Here is a 19,006-nt window from a genome sequence, read left to right on the forward strand (position 1 = left end):
CCGCGGTCATCCCTTTGACCTCTACACCTGACCCTTGACCTCTGTGTGTAACACAGCGCAGCACAATGTCTACTCTGTCCTCCCCGCTGCTTCGGGCTGACAAAGCGCACGGCCCCGCGGCGAACACCACTCAAGTTCACACGTCTCCGAGCTCACAGGCTCACATTCTGACCGGCAGAGGCGTCAGTCACACTGTGTGATCACCTGGAGGTGAGATATTTTAAAGCTTTTCCAGGACTCTACTACATACCCTGCATTTTGCTTCTTTCTTTTCCAGCCTTTTTGGAGGGATATACAACTAAAGCTTTTCAGACTGATTTAAAATCTGCATGATGTACAAGTCAAAATCACTGCAAACACATGTTGCTCAGATGTTTTTAAATACACAGAAATTTGTCCCTAAAGTAAAGGAATAATTCATCATTTTGGGAAATATTATGCTCATTTGCTTTCTTTTCAAGAGTGAGACGGGAAGATTGATATCGGTCTCATGTCGATGGTGAAGTAGAGAGATGGAGTCGGGATGTGGTTGGTGTGACACAGAGAAAAGAAACACCTCAGCACCTCTAAACCTCAGTAATGAACATGTATCTTGTTTGTTTAATCCGTACACACAGAAATTAAACTATTTGTGGTTTTAAGTGGAGTGGAGTTATGTTGTGCGACTATTTCTGAGAATATTTCTAGATGAACAACAACCGGGTGTGGTCTTGTCATCACAGTGACGTTGCCAGTGCTGTTCCTGTAAAGAGACCAAAACCAAAATCTGGCAACCCGCACTGCAGAGGCTGTGGAGAAATGCTGGGTGGATGGATAAACTCCCCCTAAAAAAACACAAATTCTTGTTTTTACATGTCCGTTAGTGAACAGATGAAACAAAGAAGGCATTAGTAGGTGAATTTTAAAGATTCTTTGGACAGAGCCAGGTGAGCCGTTTCCAGCCTTCATGCTAAGCCACATCCTGATTCCTGCTTCACGCTGAACACACACACACAAGCCTGATATAGATCTTTCCTCTCATCTCACTCTCAAAAAGACAGCCAATAAGTTTATTTCCCAAAATGTTGGAGTGGATTCCAAAATAAGTCAAACTGCACTTGAAGGTAAAAAAAAGAAGAAGAAATCCAAAAAGCAACCAATAAAAAAGAATATTTTACAAGTTTTGTTGTGTACTTATAGGAGCATCACCTGGCAATATATAACTTCAGAAAACAACGACAAATAAGCCACCGTGGGCCAAAATCAATCAATGGAAGTAAGGAGCCACTTCCATATGCTAAATATGGGGGAAAATACATATGAAATATTGCACATGATTTAGCACTGGATTTTTTTTAGGGATGCACCGATACTGATATCGATCTATTTTTAATTAAAGTCTATATTTATATACATCATATACTAGAATTTTAATTCCTGTTTAGGTTTTGACCAATTTGTTGCTGCATTAAAAAGGTTTACACGTAATTTCTGTTAATTTTGAAGATTTTTTTACCAAGTTGCTAGTGTACGATTTATTATTTTAATAACAAATAAAAATTCAGTAAATTTATAACTATGCATTTGTTACATTTTGTTTTACAAAGTTAGGAAAGCAATGTTTAAATCAAGCCTGACACAAAAGAATGATCCCAGTCTCTTCCACACAGTGAGGCATACAGCTTATTAATTAAACACTGGTATCGGATCGGTACTCGGTATCGGCCGATAACAAAAGCCCAGGACAAATTTCTCTTTTTCTGAAAATATGATTAATCATTGATGAATATTTGAGTTCAATTGAACACCCACTGAAAGTTGTAGTCAACCCGTCTTTTCATTTGATGCTACAGTGACGGCCACAATGCAGCCTTCAGGATCAAACAATGGGATGAAGGCTTTTTACTTTTTATAGCCTCTCAGACTTTTTCATAGTGCAGTCATCAGTGTGTGTTATGTTAAGCTAATGAATGTATGTCTTTATCTGCGCTAATCCCGGCGGGCGGGCGGCCGGGGCTGAGGGTCACGCTGTGGTCAGAGGGGCGGGGGCTCCGTCACCGCCACTTGACACGCTCAAAGGAGCAACTTCCCTTTCATCATACCAGGGGTCAGAGTTTTACTGCCTCACAGAGCCAGCGAGCGTACTGCACTCTGCAAACTGAGGCGTAAAGCAGCCATCTGATAATAATCATCTTACAAAACCAACCAAAAACAAACCAGGGGGATCTGCCCTGTGTCGCCACGCTCCTTGCATTCAGCTGCATCTCGGGGTCCTCTGATCACGTCTGACAAATGGCAGTTCAGTGTGAAACACTGGAATTTTATTGAGCTTATCTGTAATATATCGAGTAACTATGGGTCACTTTTAGATGAAATTTTAAAAGGCATTTGTTACTTTTACACATTTGTTTTTAGACAGCAAACTTAAAGTCCTATTTTCATATTACTTATCAGAACATTGGTCAGTATTCACTCCCATAATGCCATGGTCATATTCTTAATGAATAATCCCTACAATCTAATTTAAGTATTATGACCAGAATTCTTTCTTTTTCAGTCCAGTTAGCTTACTAGCAGACTCTGAAACTGTCCCAAGTCCATACTATAAAATGCATACTAATATAAAAAATAGGAATATATAATAATACACATCATGTACTGCATCATGTACTAATGAAACAATACCAATAACATGTGTTGATCAACTTCAAACTGAAACTTTAGGTGCAAAATTGTAAGAAAAACTTCACCATCAGCTGTCCACATGTGAGAGGCTCCTCCACTTCTGTTGGGCTCGACACAAAAATGTCGACAGCATCCTCAATTAAACTAAGCCATTTAGTCTGAGGGTTGGCATATTTAAAACATAGACTCTATACACTAAACGATTAGTCAATTAATCAATTGATTGCCAGAGAATTATTAATCAAAAAAATGTTTGTTTTTTTTAAGTGCAGCTTCTCCAATGTGAGGATTTGCTTCTCTACTCTAGTTTATATCATTTTAAACTGAATATCTTTAGGTTTTGGATTGTTGGTCAGACAAAACAAGACATCTGAGGACGTCACCTCGGGCTCTGACATTTTTTTTTTACTGTTTTCTGACATTTTACAGACTAAATGATTAATTGACAAGCTGGAAAAAATACACTGATTTATCGATGGTGGAAAGAGTAGTGCAATGCAGCCCTATAGCACGCACACACTCTGCCCTTTAGCCCTTTCACAATTGAAGCGCACGGCCGTTAAAAAAAACATAAACTCAAGTGAGCAATCAGGGAATGTTTGCTGATTACTGTGTGTGTTTGTGTGTGTGTGTGTGTGTGTTAAGGTAATGAGAACAGTAACTGTTTAGCAGATTCCTGTTAAAACAGTCAATGTGCACAGCTCTGTGTGTCTTTTCTGTTGACTGCGAAATGACCGCGGTGCCTGGTGATGGGCTTCGTCTGTAAATCACTGAGGATGACTGCGCTTCATCTTCAACAGTTTCCCTTCTCAGCGTGGAAGGACCCTTTTTTTTTGCATCCATACACCAGACAAATCACTTGTGAGCTTCAAAATGTTCCACTATGGAAGTTAAGTGACACCTAATCGTTATGACTGCTAACAGAAGTTTCCCGCTCTGAAATGGAAATAGCGTGTTTGAACTGAAACTCCTCAGCTGCTCTTTTATAACCCCCCTCCAACAACAAATGCATCTTCCAGCGCTGCGGTTTCACAGGAAAGCTACTTTACATACCAAGTTCAGTGTTTTACAGCAGCCTGTAAACTCATCCTCCACCCAAATTCAAACTCAAATTGAAGACGTTTATGGCCTCTGGCTGCGCTACGTGTTGAATATCACAGAGGCCTGAGAGAAAGAAAAAAAAAGCAATCGCCAGTCTCACTGTACCAACTGTCCCCGATACTTACTGTAATGCATCCCCCCTTCAGAATATGCTTTATGGCAGCTCCTCCTCACATCCTCCCCTGCAGCTCATTAGCAGCTGTTAGATCCTCAGGGTTGTGCCGCAGGAGCAACCTATATAGCAAACATCTCAGAGAGCAGCCTCACTGCCATCCCAGCCCTGTAGCTCATGGATCAAGTGGAGGCTGTAAATACTTTCCCGGGTTACGTGGAGGTCAGCGGAGAGCGGGCCATTAATGCTTCAAGAGCAACATCCCACTGACCCTGGTCACCGTTCCCATAGCGCTCACTGCCTGCCACCTCCCCCGCGTGTCCATCACAGTCCATACAACAACAAAAATCACAAGCGCAGCCTCAGAGGGGGTAAGGGGGGGCTCTGAGATTAGTGCGAGGATGAGAGAAATGTCTGTGAGCTTAAATCAGCAAGTTTAGTTTAGCAAAGGGAATTAAAAAAAAAAAAGATGGACTGAAAGATTTCAAATCAATTATTTATTGATTTGACAAATTCTAAGAAAAATGAGAACAGCTTGGTGAGTGCTTGCAAACAAGGCATCAAAAGTCATAAAGACTAAATGATGAATTTCAGAGTTAAGGCTCACCCTGGCTGTGTCCGAAATCAATCCTTATATATTGGACTATATAGTGCTGTCAGAATGTAAAGTTAGAATTATTATAAGCTATATAGCGGACTCAAAGTATCCTACAATGCATCGTGAAAAGTAGTGTCAATAGCCATAGATTGTGTATAAGTAGTGGACGTAGTCACCTTGACATCACCCAGGTTTGGCATTTTGGCCGTCGGCATGTTTTTTTGCAACCAGAAGTGACACGAGAGGGTGGAGCCAAGTACAACAAAATGCTGAAAAAGACATTTTTGATGTTTCAATTAACTTTCATGAACTGAAAACACATTGTGAAAGGGTTAAAGTTCTAAGACAAAAACACAGACAACTCCCAGACCGGACAACGTCGTGGTATGCGACCTGTCAATCACGAGGTATCCACGCCATAAAATATACCTGCATTATCATCTATTTGACTCTAAATAGGACCATATATTTACTAAATGAACATCATGCTGTATTGAAGAAGACTTGAAACTAGAGATTGAGACCATAAACTCATGTTTACGATGTTTACTGAGGTAATAAATCAAGTGAGAAGTAGGCTCATTTTCTCATAGACATCTACACAATCAGACTTCTTTTTTGCAACCAGAGGAGTCGCCCCCTGCTGGCTATTAGACAGAACGTAAGTTTCAGGCACTTCCGCATTAGCCTCACTTTTCAGACAAAGAGGCTTCCGCCTGTCACTAACCAAGCACTATACACCATCATGCAATGCACTGAAGGAAAAATGGCAGATGGACGAGAGGAGAGAGAGCAGCGTGATGTAGACGAATCCATGAGTTGTGGCGCAAAATATTTCTCAAATAAAAGGGGATCTGTATTTTTTAAACAACAGAACAAAGCAGAGCACAACCTTAGTGTCGAAAAAATTAACCAAGATCAGCTCGTGCCTAAACTGTTTGAGTGTTTGTGTGTTAATGTGGCTCTACTGACACTGCCATGTGATGTGATTGTTTCAATGTTGTCCTGATAAGATAAGAGAGAAGAATGACTTGTATGTGGCTGCTGCGGTTCTGTTGTCGGATCACCATCTGACCCTCTTCATTCTGAACACACACACACACACACACACACACACACACACACACACACACACACACACACACACACACACACACACACACACACACACACACACACACACACACACACACACACACACACACACACACACACACACACACACACACACACACACACACACACACACACCACACACACACACACACACACACACACACACACACACACACACACACACACACACACACACACACACACACACACACACACACACACACACACACACACACACACACACACACACACACACACACACACACACACACACACACACACACACACACACACACACACACAACACACACACACACACACACACACACACACACACACACACACACACACACACACACACACACACACACACACACACACACACACACACACACACACACGTTGCCTGGAAACAGCCGCATCAGGATGAAGGACATTCAGCCTCTAGACCTCTCAGATGGAGGAGGACCTTCCTCAGCAACACACTGGCCTCATTCCTCTACATTCAATGATCCCAGTAATTGACACATTCGATATTTCTCTTTGTTCCTTCTACAATCTACGTCAGTCAGTTAGTTCTCCTGTGAAGATGAAGACGATGAAGGATAAGTCTAGTATTGAAATCGAAAGATCATTCTGTATTCTCACTGGTATTTTTCTTTTTTTTATCTTGCGGTAAAAACACAAACTTTAATTTACTCATATGGAAAATATCCATAAATACATTGTCTGAGTCGATACAATCAAAAATCACTGAGAACAACCAACGACATCTAATGAAACGTTCAACCAACCAAAGAATAATTTACGACACTAATCATTTCTGATATGAGAGATATATATATATATATATATATATATATATATATATATATATATATATATATAATATTTTCATCATTTCTAATATATATATCTATATATATATAGATATAGATATCTATAGTGTATAGATATCTATATCTATCTATATAGATATAGATATCTATATATCTATATCTATATAGATATATAGATATCTATATTAGAAATGATGAAAATATTATATCATATATGTATACGAAACATATACAGATACAAATTTGGGGTGTGTTAAGTGACAATATAGCTCAATGCATCAATATTTTCAAATGTTTTGTAAAATTAGTGTTTTCTTAAGTATGTTCATTAATCATTTTTTTATATTTTGCAAATGTGTAAGCACTTAGGTAAAATTCTGTTTTAATTTTTATTTTTTTAATGTTTTTATTTTAACTTAAAAATAAAGTTTGATCAATTAATCAATCAGGTCAATCCTCTTTGCCAAATCAAAGTATATTTTATTGTCTTATTACTCTGAATTTGTTTAGCAGTAAGAAAAAAACATTACGGTTTCGTGCTGTTTTTTCTTTTTCATGCATCGTTATAATGAAACCTGGATGATCAATACAACTTAAATAAAGTACATCTAATTTCTACCAGGGGTCAAATGATTAGTCTGAAGTTTTATTTCTTTTCCTTCACTGATGTCTTACTGTGTTTACAGCACTTACAGGACGTCACTCTGATAACACACTTTAAGATCCGTTCATTCATCAAAATGTACTCTTTAAATGGTGAAACCATCTGCTGTGGAGCGTGCTGTGAGATAAATCACTTTGTTTGAAATGCTAATCAGCCGGGGTGAAGAATTTTCTTCAATCTGGTGAAATCTTGGAAAGAGATTTACTCCTTGGTTTCAATGTGTTTGAAACTAGCATACAATTGGGATAATTTCCTTTAGTTTAGTCATTGCAGCGGGAGAACATTATCTCGTTTTCCCTGTCACTTGAGTGAAGAAAGATCGATCTGCATTGGAAAAACATAACCTTTGGTAAACTGCTTTACAAAATGTAAAAGCAACACTTAGTATTAACTAAATCAATTGTAGAGATATTCTAGAAGATGTTTGGTCCAATTCAGGCCGTGAGAGAGAACACAAAGGAGACTCTGCTAGATTTACTTTGAAAGTCGAGCGTGAATCCTCGAGACTTTCAAACATCCTTTTTTTTTTATTTCTAAAACTTCAGTCTTAACAGGAACAAAAAGACTTGATAAATTACTAAAAATACCTATTAAATTTGTTTGGTGAAGAGTCAAATCAGAATCAAATCTAAATCCTGATAATCTAAGACTAACCTGCCCTACTTGTGTGTGTAACACATCGATGTTTTAAAAAAAAAAAAAAAAGAAAAATCTAATTTCACCACTAATTTGTTGTAGCGACTGGCAAAAAATGTAATGGGCAACTTTGAGAATAGTTTGAGGTATAAAGCAGAATCATTGTCTGCTTCCAAATGTGGGGAATTTGCTGCTCTTCTGTTTTGTATAATTTCATTATAGACTGAATATCTTATTCTTTGGACTGTTGGTCGCACAAAACCGTAGGCTCTGAGAAACTGATTAGCAGAGGGGGGGGTTTTCACCATTTTTTTTACATTTCATAGACCAAATGTTTCACTGAGAAAATAATCATAATTGTTAGTTGCTCTGATTTGTTGTGTGTGCAACAGATTCTTATCGCCATTAACTCTATACTTTGAAGATATTCCAAGAAAATGACATATTTCTCCATCAAAAAACAAACATTCATCTTAACTGTACAAAAAAGGTTAATTTTGGTTAATGCTTTTCTCTCTTTATTGATCGAGTCCATGTCTGCCCCCCTTTTTCACCCAATTATTTCCATTCTGTTAGGACGGTACAGCTACATTACAGGTCTGTTCTTTAACTAACAACTCAGCTATCATTAGATGTGTGTGTTGGGGGGGGGGGGTTGCAGCTCTTGTCACTGTGCCGGTGTTGACACAGATCGACTGATAGCGGAGGGAGTCAAGTTAGGAAGAAGAAGAAAACAAGACATGATGGATCACATCTGCCTGCGTGTCCCCTCCACCCACCAACACCACCACCAGCAGCTCCTCCTCCTCCTCCTTTACTGTACTCCTCCTGGCTCATCATTCAAGCGTCACGGCGGGGGGTTTCGCATCCTGTCCCTGCCCCACCCACTTCACCCTGCCCCTGGGGGGAGAGGACAGACCCCCAGGCCGGAGCAAGGGGCTGACAAAGCACTTTCTTTCAGGCTACCGGCCCTGCCTGCCGTGCCAGCCTGCGAACCCCCGAGGCCCAAACATGGATCCACACACACAAACAGGGGACTCCTCCACCCAACCTGCCTTCTTCCTCCTCCTCCTCCTTGTTTCTGCTCCTTCTTCTTCCACTGAGTTCAATTACATTAAAACAAGCACACTTCACTGAGCAGAGTGTGTGTGTGTGTGTGTGTGTGTGTGTGGGAGGGATCCTTTGAATCCTGGTCAATTCAAAGATCAATGGAAATTGAGTTTGTTCTTCAAATGTGGTTATGTGGAGAAGCTGGAGCTGGAAGGAGGCTATATGGCTGCTTTGTTTTCTATGTAACAATGTGAGGTGACTGAAAGGTTTTAACAGTCATCACTTCTCACCAGTCAGTGATGGGTTAACCAGCTGGACTTTAACATCTGTATAACATCTGTTGTTCCACTGAGGCTGCAACTAATGATTATATTCTTTACTTATTAATCAGCCGACTATTTCTTATATATACGCTTTTTTTTTTTTTGCCTGTAAAGAACTTGTGTTTGAAATGTGCAATAAATCTGCCTTGTCTGTTTTCTCAATGAACTGAATCATGATTTGGTCAACAAAATGTCAGGAAAATAGTGAAAAATGTCTGAGAGACCATTGAGACGTCATTAAATTATTCCCCCCCCCCCCCCCCCCCCCCCCCCCCGAAAGTCCAAAATTGTGCAGTTTACCGTCACATAAGTCAGTGCAAATCATCACAACTGAAAAGCTACTAGGAGAAGGGTCGGCCTTTTTGCTTGTAAAATGACTTTATTTAATTGAATTAATTGATTATCAAAATAGTTGCTGATTATTTTTTCTGTTGATCGGCTTATCAATTGACTACTCACTTCAGCTCCACATTATTTAAAAAGGCCTTCCTCACCCAGATTCATTAAGATGTTATTATTAAATTTAGAAAATAAAAAAAGTGTCACTTTCTCTTTATTTTATTACAAGAACTGTATTCATGGCAATGTGTGAATTTACAAAGAGCTCTTAATTTGGTAAATCGTATATTTTAGAGATAATAAAAAAATGCTGAAATTGCAAATTACTCAAATTGATGATGTCAAAATGAAATCCTTAAGCCTCAAGAGCTGATCAAATATTTTCAGAACTTATTCAGCTTTCTTTGGTTTGTTCCATTAAGTGTCTTGTTTATTTATGTATTTAGTTATTTATGTAATTGTTTATTTTGTTATATTCTGCTACGGCAGATGCGAAAATAACAGAGATAATTAAATCTTTAAAACTGTTGATTTAAGGTTACTAGGGCTGCAACTAAAAAAATATTTTAATTATTGATTAATCTTTTCATTGAAATTCATCGATTCCTCGTTTAGTTTATAAAATGTCAGATAATAGTAAAAGAGAATGGCTGTTACGATAGATGATGCCTAAAATGTCTCAAATAACAACCCAAAAAAAAATATTCAAACAGAGAGGCAGCAGATAGTCACGCTGGTGAAGCTGGAACCAAAGCATGTTTGAGTTTTATGTTCCGTCTTTGATTGTGTATATTTGTACGTTTGTTCGTAGAGGATACCTTTTTTGTGTGATGAAAATTTAATATATATATATATATATATATATATATATATATATATATATATATATATATATTAAATGGCAAGAGTTTATTTTTTTTTGCATGGATTAATCGACAAATTGTTTCAGTAATAAATGATTTGAACTTTTGATGTGTAAAGTCATGCATTTATCATTTATTAAAATATCTAAAGGTTTTGAAAATCATTTTAAATTTATTTACTTAAGTTTTCTCTTTTTTGTCTTTTTTTTTTGTAATTGTTAAAATTTGCCAAGAAAAACCTTTTTGGACAGAACACCTTTTCGTTTTTTGGGCTTTCTAATATCTTTACAATTAGGCTCATTAAGTCAACTGTTGCAACTCTACAATCAAGTGACACACATGATCGCACCGATCAGAGAAAACACAGTCCACAGTTGATGTCCCTCCCAGTGAGTGTGCTCAGACTCAGAGTTAAAGGAATTCTAATCTGGGGAAATGTCAATAAATCTTCAGTCACTCTGCATGGGATCACGATGTGGGACTGGCGCCTGCATGGGACAGACACTGCTGCAAAGCATTGTGGGGGGTTTGGTTTTTGGGCCTTGGATGGAACTGATGGACAATATCATGGAACATATGAAGATATAATCAATGTAAGCAAACTGATCAAGAAGTGGGCTGTGTGGAGGGGAAACTCTCGCTTACGCAGTGACCTCTCCATGTGTGTGTAAAGGCTTTACGCAGCAGAGCCAGTGTCAGTGTGGAAACAGCCCACATATAAAACATGTCTAATTAACTCTGAACCCATCTTGCCCATTTATCGCCTTTCCTTTCCGTTTCCATCATCCTGTGCAGCGCGCGCATGCAACACCGGATTTTGGGGACTAAAAAGCTCTAATGGCTTCAGGGCGTTCTCCAAGTTCAAAAGTTCACCTTTTACGATCTCCAAGAGCCTGACTGCTGGCCACCTCCAAATAAAAACATTCCGACCTCTGTTCCCAGCAAGCCCAACTCTCTCTCACACACACACACACACACACAGCTCAAGAAGCAAGCAAACAATTCAATTCATGATGCATTAAAGCACTGGAACAAACCAAAGCACCTATATGTCAGGACAAAACGCGCTCCCACACACCTACCCAATATAGCAGGCCATTCACTCCACTTGTTGAGATCCATTCAGCGTTTTGTAGTCCTAAAACTTCATTTCAGCAGATAAAAAAAATACTCTTGTCTGTTTCTTTTCTGTCTTCTAATCATTTCCACTCCTGTATGCATGAAGGAGTTTGGAGAAGTGTTTCTGCTCCTGCAGCAGTGATGGATGCGCCGATAGGGGCTGATAATCATAATGTAGTGCAGCCATGCTGCTGTGTGTTTGGGAGGTGAGGTAAAGGTGTGATGCATTCACGGACAGCAGCAGCGGTGTTACACAGCAGGCTACATGTGGTGTGTTTGCTTACCGTTAACGGACTTGGCGTTGTTTCTCTCCGGGTAGTCGAACCCATTCGTCCTCTTCTGCTCTATCTCCATCCTCCTGCATTCATGGGCTGATCCAGAGTCAGTCAGCCCACTGGTGTGTACACGTCGCCTCCTCTCTCTCTCAGCGCCACGAGAAGAAAACACCCCGCACACTGTTGATGATGCTGGTGATGTAGAGATGATAACAGTGATGTCGTGATGCAGTCAGTCTGAAGTGAGTAAAGCTGCTGGCTTCACTGCTGCTTTGTCCGCCGTCCTCAGCCTGCTGGCTTCACTGCTCGGACCGCCGTCCCATCATGTAGCTCAGTGCTGCTTCCAGTCAGTCAGTCAGTCAGTCAGTCAGCGGGGAACAAGATGTGGATCCACACCCCCAGGGTGCTGCGTTCACGGCCTGGAGAGAGGGTTGGAGGATAGTTCTTTCATCCAATTACAAAATAAGAAGAGTTGGCGCCCTAACTAGGCTGCATGTAATGTTGATGTTCTAATGTTAAAGCAAAACTATGTCACTTTTGAATGAAGAAATTACACATTTGTCTTGCAAATGAAAAGTTGATTGCTGCCATAGTTTCTGTAGTGTTTTTTTTTTTTTTTTTTTTAGATGTGTGATGTTACAAACCAGACTCTGGCTCTATAGCTATGTCAATTTGTTGCTTATAAAAATAATAGCAATAATAATACATTTTATTTGGTGGCACCTTTCAGGAGACCTAAGGACACCTTACAAAGATAAAATTATATATAAACAGATAAAAACAGCTGGACATGACAGAGACACATATAAGGCAGACACATATGACGTGAACAACAGGAGAACTCAACATTTCATCATTCTACTGAATATAGGCTACTGAGTGTAAAAAAAAAAAAAGACTGAGCCTATTCTAAATAAAAGCAACTATTAAATAATTGTATGTCCTGGACACGACCTGTTCCAACTTCTCTCCCTCTAGTATAGGCACTGTACGCCAAAACAACTCTGATGAACAGTTAACATCAGTTAAATGACACTTTATATTTTATATTTTATCATTTAAATATACAGGGGGTTTTTTTGTAACATGTAGGCCTACCTACATTGTAAAATTGGCCTAGAAATCTAAGCTGATGTATACTGAATATAATGTATATAATATTATAATATATATGTGTATATATATGTATATATACATATATATATACACATATATACATATATATACACATATATATACACATATATACATATATATATACATATATATACACATATGTATATACACATATATACATATGTGTATATATATATACATATGTATATATGTACACATATATACATATATATATATACATATATATATATACACATATATACATATATATATATATATGTATATATAATATTTCACTGGCTTCCCCTACAATTTAGAATACATTTTAAAATTGTATTACTCACTTTTAAAGCACAACTTGGTCTGACCCCAGAGTACATAATGGATTTCTTAACACCCATACGCCCGGACTGCGGTCTGAGATCATCTGATCAGCTACTTGTTGCTGATATGATCATCTAACTCTGTATCCACTTTTAAAAAAGCTTTTGAAAACACATTTTTTTAGGATAGCATTCCTATAAGTAGAAGGGTACAAATATATGTACGTACACATCCGTTTCTGGACGCATGTGTACATTTATACACATTTATGTATACAGTATATACTGTATATTTGTTTTATTAACTTGTCCTACCATTTTACCACTTCTATTATTATTGATATGTTCTGTGATGTTCTGTTTTAGCAGTTACCATATTTGTTTTACTCTTTTTGCTTTTATTGTCTGATGTTCTGTTTTAGTAGTTACCATATCTTTTACTTTATTTATCTGCTTTTATTGTCTTGTGAAACACTTTGTAACATCTGTTTTGAGAAGTGCTATATAAATAAATGTATTATTATTATTATTATTATTATATACTGTAAATATATATATATATATATATATATATATATAAAGAACAGGAGTCAAATTCCTGGTGTGTACTCATACCATGCATGTATACATCTATGACTCTGGCCAATAAACTCCTCAATTGTGATATGTTGTGGACTAATATTATGAAGTGCGATAACTCCCACACAACCTGAAGGCAGCACAAACACACAAACAGAGAGCGGCCTTTTTCTCAGCAGATATGTCGACTTATAAAAGCACACTAGGTGTTGCTAACAACACTAACGAGGACTCTGTGCTGTTCAAGTGTCCTGGTGAGACGGTGGGACAGTGAGCTAGCATGGACGATATACCAGGAGGACCCAGAAGAGCTCAAAGCAACTAAATGGAACCCAGCCATCGTTATAACTTCATCATTTACACCCACCTGTGCTTCTCAGACCGTTCATGCTGCATTGCATTATGGGATATGGAGTCCCGTTCTGAATCTGAAGAGCAGTGTTTTGGTTTTTATACCAAGTCAAGCCGGAAGCTAGCAGGCTAATGCTAACTATCAATTCAATTCAATTTGCTTTATTGGCATGACTGTCAGATGAAAAATATTGCCAAAGCGTCAATTCAATAATAAATAAAAAATAAAAAAAGAACAAAACAAAAACAAAAACATAAATATACATATATACAATTCATTAAGCAAATTACAATATATAGATATTTAAAAAGAGCATGCATGTAAATGGAAGAAAACAATAAAGAAGTAATTAATGTTTGTTGTGTCAAACAAAAAAACTACTAAAGAACAATTGATGACAATATATTGCAATATCAAAGGATAAATGTAAAAAAAAAACGTGAAGTAGAGGAGTAAATAAAAGGCAGAGTGTGAGTTACATCTATTATGTGTTATCATTGGCTTCGGGTACTTTGGCTATTGTTTGGCTAGTAACAGAAGGAGTAACAACACATTCAGCATTAGCAGTAGCCTACATTTCATTTGTAGCCTATTTAAAGGTCCCATATCATGCGCATTTTCAGGTTCATACTTGTATTTTGTGTTTCTACTAGAACATGTTTACATGCTGTAATGTTAAAAAAAAAAATGTTATTTCCCTCATACTGTCTGTCTGAATATACTTGTATTTACCCTCGGTCTGAAACGCTCCGTTTTAGCGCATTGCGACGGAATTGCATTGCTAGGCAACAGCTTGTGTCCATGTGTACTTCCTGTCAGCTAATGTCATTCACATACACTGCAACCAGGAATAAACTGGGACACATTCAAATGTTTACGTTTAAAATTGTGTAAAGGGTCTAGATATTGTATATTTGTGACATCACAAAAGGACAGAAATCCTAACGGCTTGTTTCAAACACACAGTTTCAGAATATGAGCTGTGTGTATTTCCCTGTGGATTGAGTATTTTGATACTTTCACAGTAATTATATAGGACATAAGCCTGCTTTATAATAAAAAAAAACATGAAAATCTCACCTTTTTATAATATGGGACCTTTAATAGAATCATTTTCAGTAAGAAATAGTTGTCTTTGCTATGATATATTTGTAGGCTATATTTGTAAGTTACAGAAACACCTTTTATTTTATTTTTGTTGTTGGTCATTGGTGTTTTACATAATATTATGTAAATAGGCTGTTTATACAGTATAGGCTATAGGTATAGGCCTACTTGTGTAGCCTACATAATAGTCCTGTCTGTTCTTTACCTTTATTTGTCCAGCATGGTTGTCCTTGTTCTTATAGCCATTATGTCTACGGCTGTGCAGGCTACATTGAGCAATAAAAAAAGAAATTGGGAAATTCCTTGTATGTGTTCTTTGCCCTTTGCCGTTAAAACCGATTCTGATTCACTTAGTCTGAAGCTAGTTGCTTTTAGCAAAACTACACATGTTTATAAAAATGTTTTAACATTTCTCAATTATAAATTAAATTAATTAAATTAATTAAATTAATTAAATCAATTAAATTAAATTAATTAGAATCTTAGGGGTGAGAACGACGCTGCTGTAATTTATCGAGACAATACGTCCTTCACGTCCCTTTTGTTTTGTTCTCATATTTTGTTTTAGTTGTGAACAAGTATAGCCTAATTATAATGAAACATTATTTAAAAGTTTTCTGAATCTGCTCTTTTGATTTACAGAATATGATTTTATAGGGAACACATTTTAAGAAGAACTAAATGTTCAAGAAGAAGGCTGTGATATATATTTTGGAGTTATTTATAGTAATAATAGTGGTCCAAACGTATGTAAAATAAGTCAAAAACCTTCAAATTGTCTTGGGGGAGGACCTCGAAAACCCAATATCTCCTATTATCTTTTTTTCACTGTAGAAATTCATAATGTGCCTCTTTATCCTGCTGCATAATATGTAGGAGCATCCTGACTGGGACAGTGCTCTCTTAAACCTGAATGATTAGCTCACACACCTCAGCTCTGCATGAATACCTGCCTGTCTGGCTGGCTGGCTGGTGTTGATTCCAGCCAATAGGCATCCTATAATATATTATAGAGAGATACTATGGACTACAAATAACACAGAAAAGCACTTTAAGTATTAACACGAGTGATTATAGGCTACAAACACACCACCATAACCCTATAACGGTTCAGTTGGAATATTATTGGAATATTATAGGTCTGCTCCACAGACAGACTCAGGAAATCCTTTGTCCCCCGAGCCATCAAACTGTACAACATCTCTCTAGGGAGGGGGGGACAAAGGAGGACGGTCTGCAGGAAAAAATAATAATGCACTATACTCACTTTTAACAGTCTCTTCTGCACTATATTCACTTTTTTAATAGTCGTGTATCACAGCTGTTACTCTGCACTATATTCAGTTTTAACAGTTTTCTTCTTCATCTTGTATTTTTATATCTGGTATATTTTTTTGTTCTTTGTACTTTGCACTACTAACTTTTTTACTGCCTTTTTACTAACATGTTTTAGCACTATGGAACTGTGATGCTGGAAACTTGAATTTCCCTCGGGATTAATAAAGTTACTATCTATCTATCTATCTATCTATCTATCTATCTATCTATCTACTATAGAAGATGCATAACCCAAGTGTAATAATAAATAAATAGGAGCAAGAGATTGCTGATACCAAATACGGAGAGTACTGGCACTTCTTTTTTTTCCCACTTCAAGCACTGATTAGAATGACATGGTTTAACAAATACAACAGTCAAGTCAATGACTGAAGTTAAACTAGTGCAGAGTAGACTTTGTTATCTGAACTGGAACAAAAAGAGAACATCTGCTGTTGTCTGAAGGAAGAAATAGGTTTGATCAGCTGAAGGTTGAATGTTGATCCTGCTGTTTTAGCAGATATCCCAACTAAACTGTCTCTGACTGTAAAATACATAAAGAGAAGACTCCATGCATACAGTTACCTTGCACCAAATCTTTTTATATGTGTGTTGTTCTATTAGCACTCAACTTTTGCACCACCTATAAAGACTTGACATGTATGTAGCTTCACTTGCAATATACAGCAGGCTGCAAACAATGATTTTGGATCAAAGAGCAGCTACTTAACAATGTTTATGTCACACGGCATGTTATACACACATTTCTTGGGGATTGAGAATAGTGTCGATCTAGTGTTGATTCAAAATTGCTTAAAAATAACCTAGATTACCCTGATTTTCTACATCCAAAAAAATTATAGATCATCTAATTTTATTTATTTATTTGCACATATATAAAACTGCACAAAATCCAGTCAATGAAAAAAAAAAAAAAAAGAAATGTGTCAGGAGAGGTCAAGAAGCCACAGGCTTATACAAAGGACCTCCCCCCAACCCCAGGAGAAAAACAACAACAATAAGAAGTACACAAAATGTGCAGAAAAACCTAACCAAACAGTGGAACAGAAAACAAAGAAAATGTATCTAAACATATCAAAAGATAATTAGACATCATTGATTAAATGTGATGATAATTTCCTTTTAAAATGTTCTAAGGATAACAAGCTCTTGATAACCTCTTGTACACCACGATATCTGAGGGAGTACAAGCCATGTTTTGTTTTGTAGAAAGGCAGGTGAAGATGATTAACCTGTCTGGTATTATGTGAATGAATTTGAGAATTAGATTTAAAGAAGTTGCTAAACGATGATGGTAAAGAAGAAGGCAAGAACATATATTTATATATAAACACACATATCTGATGAATATTTATGTCATAAACTGAAAGAATGTTCAGTTTCCTGAACAGTGGAGCAGAGGCCTCCTTAGAGTTTGACAAAGTTGCCAATCTTACAAATCGTTTTTTGCAGCAAATAATGATTGAGTATATCTTACCATTGACACATTATGATTTCTTTTTAATTACATATTATAGAATAATATAAAGTGGTACTGCTTTTGACACAGATAAGCTCCAGGCCCCATGCACTTCAGGGGTTAACTGGTTTGTGCTAATTTAATTGAAAAAGAGTTTGGTAATATATATCACTAAAGCATAAATATCAATTGACATACTAAATTGCTGGAAGGTTATAGTGCTTTATTACCTGACCTGGAGGCCCTGTCCTGAGCAGGGCCCCTGTGTCAAAATCTAATTTTAGACCTTAATCTGTTCAGTTTTGTGCTTAGACTATATGTTGGCTAAATTAATATATTAATTACATCTAGCACAGAGCAAATCTGGAGCTGTGTATACCAACATATAGACAAACTACACATTGCACTGAGACTACAGAGCCTCAGCAGATAATTCCCCCAGCTGGGACCCAATTGCAGTTTAATCCCATTACTATACATCTTTTTTTTGTGATTTGTTTACCATTCAGTTTCTATTGTAAGTATGCAAGTCAACCGTCTGCTGAAGTCCTTTGGTTGCATGTCCCGCATTTAAGTCCAGTCTCTTACAACCCGGGATATCTCAAAAGTGGAAAAGTTTCAAAATAACAATTGGCCAGATGATGGCGCCAAAAGCCCTTCACATTTCTAATGTGAGCTGTCTCGGTCTCTTCCTGTCATTACCACTTTTAAAAGCTTACACATAGTGACACTATTCAGTGTGTTTAAATGATGTGCACTGAATTAAAAGAGTTCAAAATATTGATGATATAATTTAAAAAAAAATAATATCAAATCATACAGTGTGTCTATATTGTTGTGATTATGATTATGATGATTATGGTGATGATTATTATTATTACTATTACTATAATTATTAGCTAAACCCCGCACGTCCTGTACAGACAGACAGACAGACAGACAGGATGCACTACTACTACTGTACTGTGTGTTTGTGTGTAAATGAAACCCCTCCCATCAGAGGAGGACAGCGGATGACAGATGATGCGCGCTG

The 19,006-nt window shown here is 37.3% G+C and overlaps 1 protein-coding gene across 2 annotated transcripts in view; it reads right to left on the reverse strand.

Annotated features, from left to right (window-relative positions):
* nr6a1a (nuclear receptor subfamily 6, group A, member 1a) overlaps positions 1 to 12,580 on the reverse strand; it is a 101,874-nt gene extending 89,294 nt beyond the window's left edge. The window contains exon 1 of one of the 2 annotated variants that reach the window (XM_037778250.1): positions 11,709 to 12,580. In XM_037778250.1, coding sequence (XP_037634178.1) covers positions 11,709 to 11,778 — 70 coding nt within the window. In that variant the 5' untranslated portion in view covers positions 11,779 to 12,580. Of the gene's footprint in view, positions 1 to 11,387; positions 11,593 to 11,708 lie in introns of those variants that run through there. The other variant, XM_037778251.1, reaches the window with a different exon arrangement.
* Positions 12,581 to 19,006: the final 6,426 nt, after the last annotated feature.

Source organism: Sebastes umbrosus, chromosome 8 (genome assembly GCF_015220745.1).
Source record: "Sebastes umbrosus isolate fSebUmb1 chromosome 8, fSebUmb1.pri, whole genome shotgun sequence".
NCBI lineage: Eukaryota > Metazoa > Chordata > Actinopteri > Perciformes > Sebastidae > Sebastes > Sebastes umbrosus.